At 45.9% G+C, this 21,049-nt stretch overlaps 1 protein-coding gene across 1 annotated transcript in view; it reads right to left on the bottom strand.

The window, feature by feature from the left end:
• Window positions 1-21,049, bottom strand: part of ME1 (malic enzyme 1) — a 158,978-nt gene that overhangs the window by 89,548 nt on the left and 48,381 nt on the right. The window contains exons 4-5 of the mRNA XM_077305719.1: window positions 7,267-7,342; window positions 90-251 (exon numbers count right to left, since the gene is read on the bottom strand). Of these exons, the coding sequence (XP_077161834.1) occupies window positions 90-251; window positions 7,267-7,342 (238 nt within the window). The remainder of the gene's footprint in view (window positions 1-89; window positions 252-7,266; window positions 7,343-21,049) is intronic.

Raw genomic sequence — 21,049 nt, 5'->3', positions numbered from 1 at the left:
AGTTCAGCAGGCAAAGAGTACTGCAGCATTCTGCAGGCTTTCCCTTTGAAATGTATCAAAGGATCATACCAGCATGGCATGGCATTTACCTCATTGTCAGTTCCCACATCAAGCATAACTGGCAGACACTCCTGGGGCTTCATTCCTCCGCATGCTGTGTAAAGTGTTAGTTTACCCACTGGGATGCCCATTCCATTACAACCAAGGTCTCCAAGGCCAAGGATACGTTCTCCATCAGTCACCACAATGGCCTGGAAGGAAAATATCATAAGCACCGTAAAATTGTCAGCATATCCCAAGATCTTTTAATGTCAATTCTTAAAAACAAGTCGCTTCTTTAAAAAAAAATACAGTAGTAGAAAATTCCATTTTAATGTGCTGCATTTTTCCCTGAGATGCTGGAATCATGAATTATATTATTAGATCAGCTTCTAAGAGTGAAACATCATAGAAACCTAGTTCCTTGATCCTAAATGGTTGAATCAACATAATGGATCCCCACAGAGCAATGACATTGTGCTGGCCTTAGCAACTTTCCAGCATGAAGATATTTGCCAATGAACAGAGCCTTAAGATCAGATTAAAGATCTACAGGACCTGCAGTCCAAATTGAAAACAGTAGAGGATGGTGCACGAGTTGTATTAACTAATCATGCACACAAGTCTGCAGCAGTCTGGCAGGCAATGCTAACAGGGACGCACAACTATAAATTACCTTACTGGCTGCTGATTTGGTCTTGGCCCACTGTCTGAACAAGATGTTCAAGTGGCTGAGACAGGACAAGTTGCAGCTGAAGATTAGAAAGCGGTGATGCTGGCTGGAAGGGCTACTGCTTTAAATGGTATTGTGTATTCCACCATCAGTGATGTGCAGCTGCCGCTGACAAACAAATGTTAAAAGCTTGGGAGTCTTGCTCGACCCCTGGTCTCCAGCTGGAAATGCCTTATTCCAGGTAGATTTGATTAGGAGGCCCACACCCTATTTGCGGATGGCTGATCTGGCCACACTGATCCATGTTTCAGTATCTTTGAAGGACAGATTATTGTAACACGCTTTATATGAGGCTGTGTCAGGATTGTAGAATCTCTGTCATAAATTAGCTTGAGTTCCTCCATGTCAGTTATATTGTTTTATATTGCTTGGCGCCTGCTTGCTCCAGGCCCTGTATCCTTGCTAGCTATAAAAGTGAATAGTTTGTTATGTTAACCTTATCACATGTTGTGGGCTCTCGGGAATGTTGTCACCTCCTCAAGGTTGTGAGAATGTATTCCTGTTTTTCTTACACATATGTCTTTTCTCTTGTCTCCCCTCCCTTGGGAACTGTCAAGTTTTGGGCGGGAGAATTGTATTGATAAGCAGAGGCAAATCTGAACTCTGGTCAGATTTTACTTTTCAGTCCTTAGCGTATAGTACTTTTCCAATAAAGCTTTCTTTAATTAAGAAGCCTGTTGTGAGTTTTCTGTACGTTTGACATTAAGTCAAATCTCACAACTCCTTTCGCCTGCCAACATGCAGGACGAAGGAAACACCTATACGGAACAGGGAGAGGGCCTGGATTGGGACCTTTCCCAGAGCGATGGAGCCGGTGTGGGTCCGTACAGCTCGGGCATGCTCAGAGCCGTGGAGGGAGCGACTCCTGGGCCTGCCGAATTCTTAGAAAGGCACATCACCGAGCGCAGGCGTTTGTCGAAATATGACCGCCTGACGGGGGATGAGCAGTGGCCGGATCAGCTAGGAATGCCTAGCTACGGGCTGGAGCCCGCCGGTGAGACGCGTGACCTGCAGCACAAGTTGGACAAGGTGACCAATTGGCTACAGGACCTCTCGGGTCGGCTGGATCCAGAGGAGCAACGCGAGACGCGACGCCTGCTGCGGGAGGTGCACGGAGGCGCCCGCGAACCCAGCGGTCGGAGATTGGGAGATCTGCCCACCCTACGAGAACGCGAGGACGCAGCGATTCAGGCGGCAGCCGAGGCCGAGGCCGCAGCCTTGGTGAGAGCGCGACGGGAGGAAGAAGACGGCGGTCTTGAGGGCGCAGGTGGCGCGGGTGCGGCTGAAGGCGCTGGGGCGGCCGAAGGCGCTGGAGCAGCGGCCGGAGCGGCTGCGGCGGCGGCGGACGTTGCCGGAGCGGAGGCAGCGGCAGCAGCGGTGGCGCGAGAGGCGGTGGCAGCAGCAGCGCGAGCCGCGGAGGCGGCACGGGCCGCGGCGGATGCGAGGGCGGCGGCAGGAGTCGGTTGAGGCATCGGCCGTGGAGCGAGAGCCCCGGTGGATTGGGGCCAGGGACGACTGCCTCCCCACCTCCGGGGAGTGGAAATGCGAAGCACCTACAAATTCAAAGCTACATTTTCGGGGGACCCCTCAACCTTTCCTTCCTTCCTGGTGCATCTCCAAGCCTACATGATGGACATGGGGTTCACCTTCCATGATGATGCCGAGCGTGTGCGCTTCGTGGGGGAGTCCCTGGAAGGGAAGGCAGCAAAATGGTTCATGGATTTGTACCGTTACAACCCAAGAGCCATCCGCAATTACAACCATTTCTTGAGAACCATGCGCCAGATGTACGTGGAGCCGTTCGAAAAGGAGACGGCGGAGAAGAAACTCAAGGCTCTGAAGCAAGGGAAACTGACGGTGGCCGAATATGCCAGGGAATTCAAGGCGCTTTCCTCAGCGGTGCCGGACTGGACCGAGCCCCAACGCGTGCACGCGTTCGTGGGGGGCCTCTCTGGGGACTTGTCCAGCAAGTGCCTCCTTCTGGAAGACCCCCTCACCGTGGCCGGATGGGTCCAGTTGGCTGGGGAAATGGAGAGTCGCCTGGAAAGGGCTGCGGAGTATCAAGGAATTGCGGGGAAGGCAGGGGCTAAAACCTCTACGCCCGTGAAGGCCAAGCCAAAGGCGAAGCTGGAGCCGACCGAGCGCACTCGGCGCATGGAGAAGGGGTTGTGCTTGGGTTGTGGTCAGGCTGGCCACTTCCTCGCGCACTGCCCCTCGAAGACAGTGACCGGTGCAAAAGCAACGAGCAGTACCCCTCCGAAAGCTTCACCTGCCAAGAAAACGGTCCCGAAGAAAAGTGCCAAGTCTCTGCTGGTCCCCGCCGGCGCCGCAGCGGTTGTGGAGGAATCGGAGGAGGGCAGTGGCCTGGATGGCGAAGATCAAGCGGAGGAGCAGTCGGGAAACGAAGACGGTCTGCTGTAAAGGCGCCCCGCCAGCAGGCCTCCGACAGGGGCAAACGTGCGGTGAGTGATTCCCCCCTGATACTCTTGCCCGCAACCCTCTCCAACCCCAAATCCAGGAAGACAGTGGGGGTTCGCTGCATTGTGGACTCAGGGTGTACCCAGACTCTAGTAAGCCCGGCACTAGCCGAGACTTTGGGGGTGGGCAGAGTGCCTTTGGGTGAGCCCCTACCTATCACCCAGCTGGATGGGAAATGCGCTCCCGGAGGGGAAGTTACCGTAAAGACGCGCCCAATGGACTTGGACGTAGAGAGCAGATTCAACCCCTTGTAGCACCCCACTCAGCATTCCCGTGTGTCCTGGGGCTGGATTGGTTGAGGGAGCATGATCCCACGGTGAAATGGAAGAAAGGAACAGTGGAGTTTTCCTCTCCTGGTTGTAAGCAGCACGTTCGGCCCCAACCCTCCCTAAACGACCGGGTCGTGGCCGCGGTGGGGTCCGCAGGGGAAGCGGCTCTCCCACCAGAGTATCGAGACTTTGCAGATGCGTTTGCTGAAGCTGAGTGTAACCAACTTCCCCCCCACCGTAAAACTGACTGTGCCATCGAGTTAAAGAAAGGGGAGTCCCTCCCTAAAGCCAAACTTTACTCAATGAGCCCGAGGGAAATGGCTGAACTCAGGGAGTTTTTGGACAAAAAAGTAGCCCGGGGGTTCATCAGACCCGCCACTTTGCCCCTGGTGGCCCCGGTCCTTTTCGTGAAAAAGAAAGACGGGTCTTTGCGCCTCTGCACGGACTACCGAGGGCTGAATGCTGTTTCTACTTGCAATGCCTACCCGTTGCCTTTGATAAAAGACTTGCTTGGTCACTTGGGGAAGGCACGGATTTTTACGAAATTAGACTTGAGGGAAGCCTACTACCGGGTCCGGATAAAAAAGGGGCATGAATATTTGACTGCTTTTAACACCCCCTTGGGCCAATTTGAGTACACCATCATGCCGTTCGGCCTCGCCGGCGCTCCGGGCGTGTTCATGAACATGATAAACGAAATTATGCATGATTTATTGTATCAGGGGGTGTTGGTGTACATTGATGATATTTTGGTGTATTCTGAGGATGTGGGCAAGCACACTGAATTGGTCCGCGAGGTGCTCCGCCGCCTGCGGAAGCATCAGTTGTTTGCTAAACTTTCAAAGTGCGAGTTTCACCGGGATGCGGTGGAATTTCTGGGTTTCCGGGTCTCCCAAGCAGGGATTGAGATGGACCCAGGCAAGGTGCGGGATTTGCTGTCCTGGGAACCTCCCCGCACGCGGAGGCAGCTGCAAAGTTTCTTAGGATTTGCAAACTTTTACAGAACGTTCATTCCCAGTTTCGCCAAAGTGGCGCTGCCTCTCACTGACTTGTTAAAAACAAAAAAGGGGGGAAAGACGGCGGGCCGCCCCGGCGCCCCACTCCAGTGGACTCCCCAGTGTCAGGAAGCTTTTGAGAATCTGAAGCTGTTGTTTACCTCTGAGCCGGTGCTGGCCCATGCCGACCCCGCTAAGCAATTCACCGTGCAAGTAGATTCTTCGGATGTGGCAATGGGGGCTGTGATCCTACAAGAGGGGGAGGATGGGAAATTGCACCCGTTGGCCTATTTGTCTAAGAAATTTTCCGGGGCTGAAAGAAACTGGGCGATTTGGGAAAAAGAGGCGGCTGCAGTAAAATTGGCCTTAGCCACCTGGAGACATTGGTTAGAAGGGTCCGCCATCCCCTTTGTAGTTTGGACAGACCATAAAAATCTTCAGGCGCTCAAGCAGCCCCGCTCGCTCTCGGCGAAACAAATGCGGTGGGCGGAGTTTTTCTCTCGCTTCAACTTCTCTCTCAAGCATCTGCCGGGCAAAATGAACTTTTTGGCAGACGCTCTTTCTCGCTTGCCCCAGTATAATAGCAAGCACGACCCATTGGTGGACACAGTTTTTACCCCCGCCCGGCTGGGAATGGCCGCAGTGACGCGTAGCCAGACCAAGCAGGGAAATTCAATCCCGGGAGGGTGGGTCCAGAAGGAGGTGTCACAGGACTCTGAATTTGGTTCCCTCCGCCCAGACCTTACTGAGAAGGGGGGCCTGTTTTTCAAGGGGGAGCGTCTCTATGTCCCGGCGGCGGCGCGCGGAGACGTTTTGAAACTTTGCCACGATGCAAAAACCGCTGGACATTTTGGGTTTGTAAAAACTCTGCACCTGGTCAGGAGACATTAGCTTGAGTTCCTCCATGTCAGTTATATTGTTTTATATTGCTTGGTGCCTGCTTGCTCCAGGCCCTGTATCCTTGCTAGCTATAAAAGTGAATAGTTTGTTATGTTAACCTTATCACATGTTGTGGGCTCTCGGGAATGTTGTCACCTCCTCAAGGTTGTGAGAATGTATTCCTGTTTTTCTTACACATATGTCTTTTCTCTTGTCTCCCCTCCCTTGGGAACTGTCAAGTTTTGGGCGGGAGAATTGTATTGATAAGCAGAGGCAAATCTGAACTCTGGTCAGATTTTACTTTTCAGTCCTTAGCGTATAGTACTTTTCCAATAAAGCTTTCTTTAATTAAGAAGCCTGTTGTGAGTTTTCTGTACGTTTGACAGGCTGCCCTTTAAAACATTCCAGAAACTGCAAGTAGTGCAAAATCTGTGGCCTGTTTGTTATCTGTGGCTAGCTAGGGGGGGAACCATGTTAATCCACTTAGGGTTATCTTTGCTGGCTGCCAATTAGTTTCTGGGTCAAAGTGCTGGTGTTCACTTTTATAGTCCTTCATAACTTGAGGCCTAAATAGCTGGGGGGGAAAATGTATCTTCCTGCATTTTCCTATCAACAGCTTTGTTCTTCCCAGCAGTCTACTGTGAGTACCTCCAACCCATACATTCAGCACAAGTCTAGAATCAAACCTCTTCAGCAGCCGTCCCATGCCTCTGAGGCTGCCTCCCAGAAGAGGTCACTGGCATTCCCCCCCTCTTGGCTTTCCAGAGAAGCTCCAAACAAATGTTCTGGAGAGCTTTTGGGACAGTCTGAATCTGTGCAGAGGGGAAATACCAGTGGGTGGGTGGCCTGAGGTGATTTTAGACTAGTTTTGATGTTTGTGATATAGAGCTGCTTTTATATTTTTACTAGAAATCAAGCCCGCTGTAGCTGAAATACAGTGGGCGCTAGAGCTTAAGGAAGAATAAGGGAGGAAAGGAAGGTTGAAGAGGGAAGGAGGGATGGGAGTGAGAAAGGAGGGAAAGGCGTGGTTGAAGGGATAAATAGAAGGAAGGCAGGAAGTGTGTTAGAGAGGAAGGGGGAAAGAGAGCAAGTGAGAGGGAGAGAGATAAGCAGGAAGTAGATGGAGAAGTAGGGGAAGTCAGGAAGGAAAGAAGGAAGAAGGAAGGAAGGCAGGCAGGGAGGTAGGTAGGTAGGTAGGTAGGTGGAATTGGAGGGGACAGGGGTGTGTGTGAAGGGGGGAGTGGCGAGGGGAGGGCGAATTGGGAGGGGGAGTTGGGGGGAAGAGATCAAGAAATACAGGAAGCAAGGGAGAAAGAAGGAAGGCAGCCATGGAGGTAGGTGGACTTGGAGGGGAATGGGGGAAAAGGAGGGGGCATTTCAAGTGTCCATGGGGGGGAGTGGCGAGGGGGGGCGAATTGGGAGGGAAAGTTGGGGGGGGAGAGATTGAGAAATAGAGGAAGCAAGGGAGAAGGAAGGAAGGCAGCCAGGGAGGTAGGTGGACTTGGAGGGGAGTGGGGGGAAAGGAAGGAATCTTATTAAGGAGCATTGTATAAATATTATACTGTATACAGATTTTGATAGCCTGGGACAGGTTCTCTCTTTTTTCTGTTAGTACATTTATTCAGAACAGCCTGTTTTTCCATGTTGTAGTTGTACCTCTGATGTGCCATTTTTTCAGCTGTTAGGAGTTTTTTGTATGTGTCCTCTCAATAATACTACAATATATTTGGCTAAGATGATATTGTAGCTCAACTAATTTGCATCACTATGCCCAAAAGCAAACCTGAATTTTAAATAGCCTCTCTGTGTTTTGCTCTAGTTAAGTCAGTGAGGCATGACAACAAACAGGTATTGTAGGTAAAGAACCACGTACCTTGACGACAGATGCAGGCCATGATCTAAGCAATGTTGCAACATGTCCTTGGTCATGGGGAGTAATGAAAAGTCCCCTGTAAGAACATAACATTATGACCTTAGTCTTTTAAAATATAAGTTGCTATATTGATACACTACTTTTCAATACAGATAAAACAAATATAGCATAAAGAGCTGAAAACATGAAAGAGGAAATAGGAGCACTTTTATGAACAGCATTAATGAGATCACTGGGAAAGCAACAGTTTATAAAATTTGGATTGAGCTTGGGGGGGATTTGCAATTTTACAAAAATAGATATTGCACAATTTTTATATAGATATTTATACCCTTCTTTTCACCATTAACAGGGACCAAAATAAGCTTACAATATAATTCCCTCCTTCACCATTTATTCGTCACAAGAACTACCTTGTGAGGTAGATTTTATGCTGAGAGAGATCAGTGGTCACACAGCAAAAGGGAGATTCAAACATGAGTCTGCCAAAACCTGCAATGATATTCCAGCTGAGGGGAACTCAATCTAGCAAAATATAATTGGGGAAGGGTCTCTGTTTTAAAATGTTTGTTTTGTTTTGCTATTTCATAGCACAGATTTAGTGGTGGGTATGGTCTCTGTAATATTTAAAAAAATTAAATGTTCTGGATACACCAGAAATTAGCACAAAATATACACAGGCATTTAATAATTTAACTGGAAAAACATGACTGTATACAACTATTATTTTTAATTCATCAAAGTATATCTTTAATTGGCATTCAAACAGATAAAGTCCAGGCGTTTTGAAATGTTACCTTAGAATTCTATCCATATTTCTTTTAATTTTCCACAGGAACTTTTTGACAACCCCTCTGCTGCAGCCCACATGATTGACAAACATTTCTACATAACTCCAGCTACCATCCTAATCATACAAACAATTCTCTGTGGCTCTATGCTCTATGCTGTTCGACTGGAGATGGGCACAGGCCATCCCATGGGTCTCCATAAACCTACAAAATGCAGTAGTTCATGGGTCATGAGAACCAGGGCTTGTATGGCCATGCCCCTGCCAACTGTGCATGACCACATATGGTTCTTACCTCTCTGTGCATATTTGCGGGCTTTTTAGGGGACAGATTTTCTTCCCTCAATGCTCACACATGAGGGTTGCTTTTTTGTTTCAGTGGCTACTCCAATTAACCTTGTAAGTACTGCTCCCTTGGGTTTCAATATTTCTTTTAATTTTCCACAGGAACCTTTTGACAACCCCTCTGCTGCAGCCCACATGATTGACAAACATTTCTACATATCTCCAGCTACCATCCTATATATGCTGCCTAGGGCCACCTGAGAGCTCACTGCGTTCCTTTGCTCTCAAGGGAGACACATGTCGCTATTTGGAAGGAGAGAATTTTGCAGGATAGAGTGGTTCAGGTAGAAGGTTTACCTGTGGGTCTTTGGCTACTCATTTCCAGCTGGCATTCACCACCACCCCGCAAGAGGCTGATTGCCTGACAATTGGGGCTTTGCTGAGAGAGGGCAGACATCTTTTATTTTTTGTCTTTGAAGAGACACGTATTGTTCTTTCTGGGAGCAGGGGGGAGAGGACATTTCCTGGAAACATGTTCTGGGTTAACTCTCCTAATTTTCTTTTTGGAAGTGTGGTGAAGGATCACAAATAAATCCTGATTTCTACTTTACTTTTCAACAAAGTGTTTTTGGAACACATTTTATTTTGACTTTTCCCTTCACTTGAGGTATGTGTCAGTAGGAGGGGAGGACCTCTGCATCTGTTCTCTGTGTTTGGTGATGGCTTTCATTGAATTGCCAAATCAGCATATAGGCTTTCAGCATTTCAGCAGATAGAATAATCTCAAGTCGATTTGTAACTTTCTTCCTGAGAGTGGGGTGAAAAATCACCAATAAATCCTGGTTTCTATTTCCAAACATTCTGAATCTGGGCTGCACTTTTGCCTCAAGATTCACCTTCACTTGGGTGCATGGGTGGTGGGGGGCTGTGGCTTCAAACCCAGCATCTTGACCTGGTATCTGGGGTGGCTGTGGCTGGATAGCCAAATCAGTATCTTGGCATACACATTTATTTTTAGGGAGGTAGATAGGCAGGTAGATAGGTGGAGAATCAGAGCACCTGACACAGGACCCAGGTAGCATGTTAGGAGCTACACCTCATCCAGCCGCCTTCAAGCTTGTGGACCCTCATGTGCGGGTACCACTTGGCCCCTGTGGGGGCTCCCAATGCCCATTTCAGTCATCATTCATTAAGTCCATAAGAAACCATGTTCCTCTCTAAACCTATGACATGGGAAGGTAGGTGGGTGTATTACCACTTCCCAGGGCCAAAAGGGAGAAGGGCTGACACTGGACAACACCCATAAACCATGTCCACAATGAGGCGATACAGTCAGGGAGCTCCACAGTGAATTTCACATCTATAGTACCCCAGGAAACAGCTAAACAGTTAACAAACTCGAACGAACCTAAAGGTTTGTGAACACGGAGGGGGGTGTATGTGCAAGTTTGGGGTTTGAGGTTCATGATGCCCCCGACATGTGACCCCCCAACAAACTCTGCAAACTTCCATTTTCCAGGTTCATGCCCACCTCTAGTTCCAACCCTATGGGCAGAGATTCACAGAATCACAGAATCATAGAGTTGGAAGGGGCCATACAGTCCATCTTAGTCCAACCTCCTGCTTAATGCAGGATCAGCCCAAAGCATCCTAAAGCATCCAAGAAAAGTGTGTATCCTACCTTTGCTTGAAGACCGCCAGTGAGAGGGAGCTCACCACCTCCTTAGGCAGCCTATTCCACTGCTGAACTACTCTGACTGTGAAATTTTTTTCCCTGATATCTAGCCTATATCATTGTACTTGTATTTTAAACACATTACTGCACATCCTTTCCTCTGCAGCCAACGGAAACAGCATCCTGCCCTACTCCAAATGACAACCTTTCAAATACTTTAAGAGGGCTATCATGTCCCCTCTCAACCTCCTTTTCTCCAGGCTGAACATTCCCAAGTCCCTCAACCTATCTTCATAGGGCTTGGTCCCTTGGCCCCAGATCATCCTCGTCACTCTCTTCTGTACCCTTTCAATTTTATCTACGCCCTTCTTGAAGTGAGGCCTCCAGAACTGCACATAGTACTCCAGGTGTGGTCTGACCAGTGCCGTACACAATGGGACTATGACATCTTGTGATTTTGATGTGATGTCCCTGTTGATACAGCCTAAAATGGCATTTGCCTTTTTTACCGCTGCATCACACTGCCTGCTCATTCTCATCTGAGGGATCTACAAAACCTTTTTGGAACTAAAATATTCACTAGATGGTCAAGAAACAGCTTAACAAAGCCAGAATAGTACCCAGAGAAAACTCGTTGCAAGACCAACCCAAAAGAGACAATCACAGAACGTCAGTATTAGTCATATACAGCAGTGGTCCCCAACCTTTTTATGTGGTCAGCGGTCCACAGGTTGGGGATTGCTAATATACAGCTCTCAACTCAAAACAGTTCAATGCATCATCAGTGACTTACAACCTCTACTGGATAATGACAGTTCCCTTTCACAAGTACTTGGGGGGTCAAACCTTTTCTTGCCCACAGACAGCCCCCAATCTTAAACAACTATTTACCCATAATAATACCACACCTAATTAGAACATGGATACTTGTATCAGAGCTTGCAATAAACCCATATGCCAACTTTGCTATCACATATATCCAAGACAACACACTCACTGGACCCAACAACATCAACTACACCATCTCAGGCTCACTTTAACTTTCCAGAACAATCAATGTGATACCTCAAAGCAGATGCTTTGAAGATTTTCTGAAACAGAATAGAATGAGAGATTGCTGGATTACAAGTTACTATAACACTCAGGGATGAGTGATCCCATTACCAGAAAAGGGTGACTCAAAAACCTGTTCCAATTATTGTGTCCTCATTTCTCACGCTAGTAAAATCCTGCTTAAAATTATACAACAGCGCATAGCAACAACCATTGAAAGGGAATTACCAGATGTTCAAGCTGAGTTTTGACAGGGGCGTGGAACCTGTGACCACACAGCAAATTTGCACTGGATTTTGGAAAAGTCACGGGAATATCAGAAGGATGTCAACATCTACTTTATTGACTACAAAAAGGCTTTTGATTGTGTAGATCTCAACAACTTGTGGGAAGTCCTGCAAAATGTAGGGGTGCCAGTGCATTTAATCAAACTGGCGCAGTCGCTCTATGCAAACCAAGAAGCCGCTGTACATACACCATTTGGTGACATTGACTATTTCAAAATAGATAAAGGAGTGCACCCAGGTTGTATTCTTTCTCCCTTCTTGTTTAACTTGTATGCTGAGATTATTATGAGAGAGACTGAACTCAAATCAAGCATTGGACTAAAGATTGGAGGAAGGAATATAAATAATCTTCTGTATGCTGATGACACTACCCTCCTATCAGACAATAAGGAATGCCTAGAACAGCTGATTACAAAGGTCAATGAAGTAAGCAAAAAATTTGGACGAAGACCTTCTGCAAGGCTGCCAGCAAAGAGCTGACAGTGGACAACTCGCTCGAGTTTGAGAAGCGCAGGAATGAGCCTGTGAAACACCAGCGGGTGCTCTAGCAGAAGTCAGTGGCTGCAATGAAGAGTGTGGAAGAGATCAAGCAGAAGCGGCAACCCAAATTCATCATGAACAGACTAAAGAAGGGCAAAGAATTGCAGAAAGCTCAAGACATCCAGGAAGTCATCCATCTCATTCAGGCTCCACATGCAGGTCAAGCCAAACAGCTGGAAGAGAAGATGGTCCAGATGCTAGAGGAAACTGTGGCCATGGAGGTGTCTGCCTAGAGTGGCTGTGGCTGGGGACTTCTTGGCTGAGTGCTGCCCTTATGGAAGGGACCTGTGGTGGCTTCCCCTCAGGCTCCGGGGCCAGCAAGGGCACCTGCCAGAGCTGTGTTGGGAACAGACCCTTATTTGTAAAGTCGTATCAGAAGTGAGTAAAACAACTGCCACTGACAAAAAAAGAGAGAGGGAGACGGACCAGAACCAATGGGATGAACTTAATTAAAAAAAAAAATCAGGAAGAAGTTCCTGACAGAGCGGTTTCTCAGTGGAACAGGCTTCCTTGGGAGGTCGTGGGTTCTCCATCTTTGGAAATTTTTAAACAGAGGCTGGATAGCCATCTGACAGAGTGGCTGATTAAAGGGGTGGCAGGTTACACTGGATGAGCGATAGGGTTGTGGAGTGTCCTGCATAGTGCAGGGGGTGGACTAGATGACCCATGAGGTTCCTTACAACTCTATTATTTTATGATTCTATGATTCTTAAACACTAAAAAGGCAAAAATAATGACCACTGCAAAAACAAACATATCTCAATACTAGTTGATGGTGACGAGATCGAATGTGTTCAAGAATTCATTTTTCTTGGATCACAAATAGATGAGACTGCTGATTGTAGTAAGGAAATAAAATGTCAGATTGTTCTAGATTGCTCAGCAATTACAAGCTTGAACTGAACAAGGAAAAGCATGGACATAAGCCTGACTACTAAATGTAGATTAGTTAGATCTATCATATTTCCAATAGTCACTTATGGCTGTGAAAGCTGGATGATGAAAAAAATCAAGACAATCCAAAAGAAGCAATAGTGTGCAGCCGTTACATTTCTTGATGCAGAGAAGGCCTTTGACAATGTTTATTGGAATTTCTTACAAGCAACATGATAAACAATGGAATGTGGAAGAGCATTTTTAAGGTCAATTTGACAGCTATATTCCAAACAAGAGGCCAGAATCCTGGTCAATGGAAAGCTTACTGAAGAGAAAATTCTAATTAATAAAGCTGCCAGACAAGGTTGCCCACTTTCACCATTACTATTTAATCTAGTCCTCAAAACAATTGCAACAAAAATCAGACTATATTCAGAGATCTCAGGCTCAGAAAAGATGCTGAAGAATTCAAATTAAGAAGCTACGCATAGTTTTGAAGTTTACCAGACCAGAGATATCTTTACCTAAACTGTTTGTCTAAAAGATTTTGGATCATATTCTGGTTATAAAATAAATAAAAATAAAAATAAAATATTAGTCACAGTGGCTTCAAAACAAATCCTGGACAAATTGAAAGAAGTGACTCAATGAGAAGTTAATCCAGATACAGTACTTAGGTGTCTTTATAGACAAAGACCTCAGACACTTATATGAAAATAATTATAAGATGACTTGAAAAAAAATTCAAGAAGACTTATAAAGATGGACAAAAATTAAATTGGACCCATTATGCATGGAGGGGAAGGTCCGCCTCAGAGCTGGAACAATGCCGGCGGAAATCCCCGACAATGAATGCCGCCAGCAGCGGCCGAGCACAGGTTCGATGCAGGCCGCCAAAAAAGCCGTCTTAGGGAAACGCGGAAGAAAGCGAAGCAGCCAGGCCGCAACTAGATGCAGCGCTGGAGAAAGAGTGTGCATAATCGGGGAGAGCCGCGGGCGCCCAGGCAGCACTACCCCGGAGGTGGGTGCCAGAATGCCATGTTCGGCAGCCACTGCCAGCAGCGTACCGTGCAGCCGCAGTCAGGGAACAGGGACCGAACAGCGGCCATGGGGTCCAGGACACAGAGGCAGGAGCCTTGGGCCAGGCAGGGGGCATCCCACAGGGGAGAGGGATCCGGGGGGGAATGGCCTGATTTACGGGCCGGGTTTGGGAAGCCCCGTGCTGCGCTCCCGTCCTGTTTGATCCGCATTGCTGTCTCTTCAGCTGTCACCACTGGCTGCTCCGGGAGTTGCCACCATGGCGTTCGTACACGGCTTGCCGCGCACATTCCTCCACCACATCTTCCATCCAACCCCCACCCACCGTGACAGCGGCCATGCATAATGGGTCATGGTGACTATTAAGATGAATGTATTACCAAAACTTAACTTTTTATTTCAAGTTTTGCCTATTATAGGCCCTATAAACATGAATGATAAAACATTACATGAATGTCCACTGCTATTCACATGTCTTACCAATTGCCTTAATCCAGTTTTATCTATATTTCTTGATCAATTTCTTATGCAACTTGTCTGTATTTGATCCCATCTGGCAACACCCTCCCCACCTTCTCCTTATATGTAATGGCTGGTGAATATTGTTTCAATGGATCTGAAGATCTGTGCATGCACACAAAAGCTTATACCCAGAATTTAACTCTGCTGGTCTTAAAGGTGCCATAACTGTATTCTGCCACTTCAGACCAACACAGCTACCTACCTAAAGCAAATTAAACATGCTTGTCCTTTAAAGTTTGAAACATGCAAGAGGTTTAAAAAACCAAGAACTGACTCATGTCTCTTGGGTTCAAATGTAATTGGCTAAAGACAGGGCACAATATAAATCCAAAAATAAATATATAAATATGCATTGTTTTAATTTGCCATATCACCAGCTTCCTATTAGTGATTTCTTGTTCATACTGATGATCCAGCATTCCAGTCATTACGAAGAGCTAGATCAAAGGGATGCCTCTTGAAAGTTATTTTCTGCAAAAAAAAAATTACTTTCTGCTATTCCTTCTCCACATTTTCATTTGTCTGTGAGATCCTTCTGTCCATTTGCCTTCTGACAGTGCCCCCAACTTCCAAGATTGTCCTCTTAAAGTCCTCAGTAGCACACAAAATTCTGGATTCGGTTGTCAGCACATTCTCAGACACTCGCTTTAGGGTTCTCAGCAGACTGGACTATTTCCAATGAGACTCTGTAGCAAAGGAAGGCCTTAATATTCTGGGCCAAACTCCAAATCTTGTCAGCAGTCAGCACAGGTTCTCGCAACCACTTTTAATAGTCTCAGTCCTCCTTCCTAGGAATGCATCGCGATTCCTTAGAGGCAAACATTTTTCCACCACTAGCTTAAGACAGTATGGACCAAACATGGCCACTCTCCTGACTGTGGTCTCCTGCTTTCCTCTATCTGATAGTAATCAGCCTTCACTTTTAGCCTGCATCTGTAAGCTCGTAATTTGATACCTTTTCATTTTAAAATAGGTTATCTGAGCCTACCAAGCACGGAAGGGCTACGGAACTATTATTGCTGCTGATCTTTGTATCCCTTTCAGTATTCAACTGAATAGTTTTCAATTTATTGAGCTTTCCAAATATTAGTGTTGAAACACTTACCCAATGAATCCATCTTACTTAGTGCTGCTCAAGCCTAGGTAAAAAGAACAGACTGTTCTAACCCTCTGTATATTTTATTTATTGATATATTTATTGCACGTGTAGATTGCCGCTCCTGAACCAGCCATCTCGTGGCGGTTAACAACATATATGCATTTTAAATAGAACACTCTAAAAACAACTAAAAAGCAAACCCACCCACCCACACTCCCACCTCAAAAATGTTGCTGCATGCCAGAGTTTAAAAGCAGTGTCCAAAATTAATTAGGGATAGTGTTTATATGTTTGTCTTATATCCAGGATTGATATTACTGATATGAGGCGATGACATGGAGCAATACTTGGGCCAAAAGCTACCACATGTTTTTTAGTCTTGGACCTCAGGTTATGTTTCTAACAATAATAAATATACATTTGCCTGAAAATTACAGTCATGTTGTTTGGTTCTTTATAGCAGTGGTCCACAACCTTTTACAGGCTGTGGACCGGCGGCATGGGGAGGGCGATTGCCTGGTCGCGCATGTGCGCATGCGTCATGCACGACCAAAAACGCATATGTGTGGCACTGCTGCGCATGTGCATTTTTAGCCACGCATTGCGCAAATGCACATGCACAGCCCTGCTTCCCTCTCCCCCCCCCCAAAAAAAAGAAGCTTGCCGGGCCGCAACCATGCGGCCTGGGAAGTTTCTTACTGCAGGGGGAGGCGGGGAGAGGGAGCCGCGGCCCGGTGCCAGGGTCTTCGGAGCCCGGCACTGGGCCACGGCCCAGTGGTTGGGGACCACCACCTTATAGCATAGTTCAATGGCTTCTTAATGCTGGATTCTGAGCCATTTTCAAAGTGATGCAATAACAACATAAATGGCATTTATTTCCCCAAGATTTAATTCACTATTCATCAATGAAATCTTGGACAGTGATGACTATTTCTCCATTAGAAATTTCTCTTATCATAGTGCTCACATTATTACCAAAGTGATCTTCAGGACATAAGGAGGCCCGACTTTTTTCTTTATTTAAATATATTTAATACGAACAGCATTCCATCTATATCAAAATAACAAATAGATTATCCAGAACTCCATCCAAGATTACAAAATTTACAAAACTATAATGATGATTTTAAAGCATATTTAACAACAATCCCAAACCTAGTTAGGATATTTAGCAAAAATCCCAACCCCATCATCTAATGCAGCGGTCCCCAACCTTCTAGTAGTCGGGGACCGCCTCCGAGGGTTGGAGAGAGCCGGCGGCCCGGCCGCCGCCCGCAAACGCGCACGTGCAGTTGTCGCGCATGTGCGTTTTCGCCACTAGGTGGCGCTAACACGCATGCGCAGAGCTGCCGCGCATGCGCGTTTTCGCCAGCAGGGGACGCAAACACACATGCACAGCAGCTCCACGCGTGTGCGTTTGCGTTGCTGGCGTGCCGGCGGTCGTGCCTGCTTCTTCCCCCCCTCTCGCTGTGGGGGGGGAGGAAGGTGCGGCTGCTGGCGGCCCGGTACCATGGCCTTTGCAGTCCGGTACCGGGCTGCTGACCGGGGGTTGAGCACCCCTGATCTAATGCATTTAACGCATTCAAAGAAGAAGAGTTGGTTTTTATACCCCACTTTTCACTACCTGAAGGAGTCTCAAAGCGGCTTACAATCGCTTTCCCTTCCTTTACTTACAGACATTCTGTGAGGTAGGTGAGGCTGAGACCGATTATTCACAGTGGTGGCTGTTTCAGGTTACCACCGATTTCTTTCAGTAGAGCAGCACACTCCGCCGCTTCCTGTGTCCCCATGGGGGACCTTTTACTGCAGAGGATCCTGTCTGCTCTGGATTACTATTTCCTCATGGTCGCAGCTGAGGTGGAAAGGTTCCACTGTGTGTGTGTGGGGGGGGGGGGCAGCAGAGGGTTTCTTTTCCACCTTCCTGCAAAGAAAAAAATGCCCCATTTGGCCCCACAGCACCACAAAGTGCTGCAGAGCCAATTAGGGCATTTTTCATCCCTTCCAGGACACCGTAGGCAGGGGCGGAGCCAGGCCTTCAGACCAATGGCACTTGCAGCAGGAAAGGGAAGTAAAAAAAAATCAGCATTCCTTTGCCACGGAGCATCAGAAGCCCTAAAGTGGCCCAGATCCAGAAGGGGGCTGGGCCAACGGTGGCGTCATGCAGAAGTGAGGATTAGCCCCAATGCTATGCAAGTGCCAGCCCGGCCTTTTCCCGATTTGCATAATCAGTCAGAGAGAGTTCTGAGAGAAGCTGCTCTGTGTGAACGACTTTAACAGGACTATGACTAGCCCAGAGTCACCCAGCTGGCTGCATGTGGAGGAGCAGGTAATCAAACCTGATTTGCCAGTTCAGAAGCCACCATTCTTAACCACTATACCAAAGTGCAAGAACATTTTGACTCAGAAATTAATCCACTTAATTCACTAGAATTTGTTTTCTTGTAAATATCTGCAAGTCTAGCAGCATTTTCCTACGTACATTTATTATCAAGCAGTTTGTTAGCCACTTCACTGGGTATCTGAGGACTGATCCATTACTTTCTGTTCTATTACAGAAACTGCTTTTAAATGTTCATGTAGCAAAACACACTGGTAACGTCTGTCTACAGAATATATGTGGTAGGAGTGAATGACAGATATCATTTCCCCTGGAGAAACCGATTGCCTTGAAACATGGACTCCATAGCATTATACTCCACTGACATTTCTCCTGATCAAAATACCGCCTAGGCCCAAAATCTCCAGGTTATTCCCCAGCCCAGAGCTGGCAACCCTAAATGATCTCTTGCTCCTTCCTCATGCCATTTTGTCTTGGCTGTAAGGACTAGACCTGAAGTGACCAAGATTTCTTTTCTTCCGAGCACATTATTGGTAACAACATCATCATTTCATTACTATCACTTAGGATTTTATTTTTAAATGACTGGAACAAAATGATTGATAATAAATTTAGGATAAAAGCAGACACTGGAAAATTAAGAATAAGTTCTTATGAAGCCATCATCACCTTCCACATGAACTGTAAAATAAATTTTTAAATGTCTGTTTGCTTATGTTGGGGGGGGGGGGACTCCCTGACTGAAAGGGCTACTCTTAAAGAGCACTTGTTAGCACAGAAACTACAGATGCTTTCAAGACCAACCCAAGGTAAAACTTTCCACAAATCACATGGGATTCTCTGATTTCTCAGCAACTGCCAAAATCTTGTTTTTATTTATTTATTTTTTCATTTGGGAACTAGAACGCCCCTGCAAATGTTTCTATACTAGAGTGGAAAAGATTATTCTGCAAACAATGTTTTTAACAAACGCACACTAATGCCTTAGTCTAAATAATTTAAGATTTAATTTTTTAAGGCTCTCACACAATTTATCTAAAAGGATAGCATACACATTTTCTAAATAAATATTGAATGTATAAAGTGGAGCAGTACATTCCTAAAAACACTTTCCTGTAAGACTCACTGAACAGACCTGGGGTGAATCTCCACTGGGCTTTTTATCCCTGGTGACCCCGAATTAAAGAAAGTCATCTACACATTATTTGATTACCATTTTGATATTTAGTGCTTTAAATTTTCCCTCAGCAACATCTATGATCGATCCACGGTGACACTATCTTTCTCCCACAATATCCTGGAGTGGATATAACTCACTACATTTGAGGAAACCACTCTGAGACTCCCAGTATTAAGTATAGATGTTTTGCATTTTGTTGGATAAACTTCCTGCCCTGTGCCTCAAACACTGATGCAGTAAAGCAGTCTGTCACTGACTGGTCTGGGCGTCAGTTCAAAGACTGCCTAGTTCCCGGTTGCCATTTCTTCACAAGACTAATTTTTTTGCCCTCATTTTGGGATCTGTTTTAAAGTAACTGTGCTCCAAAAGCCCACACTTCTATGAGCAGCGATTTGCCTCTTGGATTTACTTTCCCTTCCTTTTACTCTATGAAACTGCTGCCCCCACTCCTGAATGAAAAGAAAGATAAACTTGCCCCTCCCCTGACTTGCTCTGGCTGTAAACTCGGGAGTCAAAAGGCAGGAAATAAAGTACTCTCCAACATTGTGCTCCTTTAATGTCGGCTGGAGCTTCACCTGACCCCCCCCTCCCAAACAAGCAGGAAGGAGACGGAAAATTGGGACTATGCAAATACAGAAGGGCGACATGTTTAAAATCAGGGGAAAGGAAGGCTGTAGATACGGGCTCAAATTGACCAGAATTTGGCAAGATTACAGTGGAAAAAAATGTGAGTGCAGACTAGCCCCTGTACTAGATTCTGGGTAAAACAGCATAGGATTCTCTACATAAAGATGGATAGCTGTATTTTTCTGTTGCAGTACAAAAGAACAATAGTCCAGTAGCATCTTAGAGACTAACAAAATTTGTGGGAAGCTATGAACTTTCGTGACCTTTCGCTTTTCTGCAGTTTCCCACACTTTGCGAGTCACTTCTTCAGATAAAAATTATGTTAGTCCTCACAGTGCTACTGGACCTTTGCTCTTTTCTTGCATTTCTTTGTATGACACATATTAAAGTATGCAGCCCTATAATAACCCATTTCTAGCAAGTAATTTGTATGAGTGTACAAGACCAAGAAATAGGAAGGAGTTGTACCAAAAGTAGCAGTCAAAACCTTTTTACTGTCCTGTAGAAATTTTACTGTAGAAATCATGTCCATGGAAATACATACAGACATATATTGTTTCATAAGCCTCTTACATTTCCCCCTACATCTAAATATTATGTTGTATTTGATCCCTTGATGCCCATGTGCTTACATCCTATATTTATCTCCTATTGGACACAATTACTTGTGACAATATTACATTTATTGAAGTTATTGTCTTTTTTGTCACATTACAGTCGTTCCTTTATATTTTCTGGCAGTATAAATTAGGTAGATAAAAATTCTGTTTGATAGATTACAGCTCTTTCTCACTGGAAACTGGTTTTAAAGTTAAGTGAAGCTTTCCAGTGTTGAAAACTCAGTATTTTCTTGTAAAACCTGTCTTGAATATGACTACATTTATACTTTGGCTCACAAAAATAATGTTGCCAGTAATAACACAAGGTATAGTTATTCTTGAAAGTTCGGTTTTTCAAACTGGTTCACAATGTACATTTTAAAAACATTAATGCATTACAATTATGGAGCATGGCGTTTAATAGATATCTCATATTGAATTTCATAACAGCCAAGACTTTGTCAAATTTGAGTACGGGGAAGAACACTCCCAGTCCTTGTGCATACTCTTCTCTCTCTCACACACACAATGACACCAAATAACACTGACAGTAGAACCGGGAGCAATGGCAAGGCTGGGACTGCTTTTCCAAATCCTCCCTGCTCACTCTGTTCAATGCTGTTTCCGTCCCACTACAAAATGCAGTTCCTTATATTGAGGAGGGGAGCAGGATTAAAATTCCTAGAGCTACTTTTCAAAAGGTGAAGGAATGACTTTGCACTAATTATGGAGATAGCGGTCATGTTTCCACCCATCATAGTGTTGTCCCAAGGGCGTTTTGTCCTATAGAAATGAATGACTGTGTGTGTGTGTGTGTGTGAACAGCTATCAATTTATAGCTGACTTACCATGATCAAGGCAAGAGACAAATAAC

This window comes from Paroedura picta, chromosome 1, assembly GCF_049243985.1.
Source record: "Paroedura picta isolate Pp20150507F chromosome 1, Ppicta_v3.0, whole genome shotgun sequence".
In the NCBI taxonomy this organism is placed as follows: domain Eukaryota; kingdom Metazoa; phylum Chordata; class Lepidosauria; order Squamata; family Gekkonidae; genus Paroedura; species Paroedura picta.
Note: the sequence above shows the minus strand (reverse complement) of the source record. Positions and strands in the feature narration are given on the sequence as shown.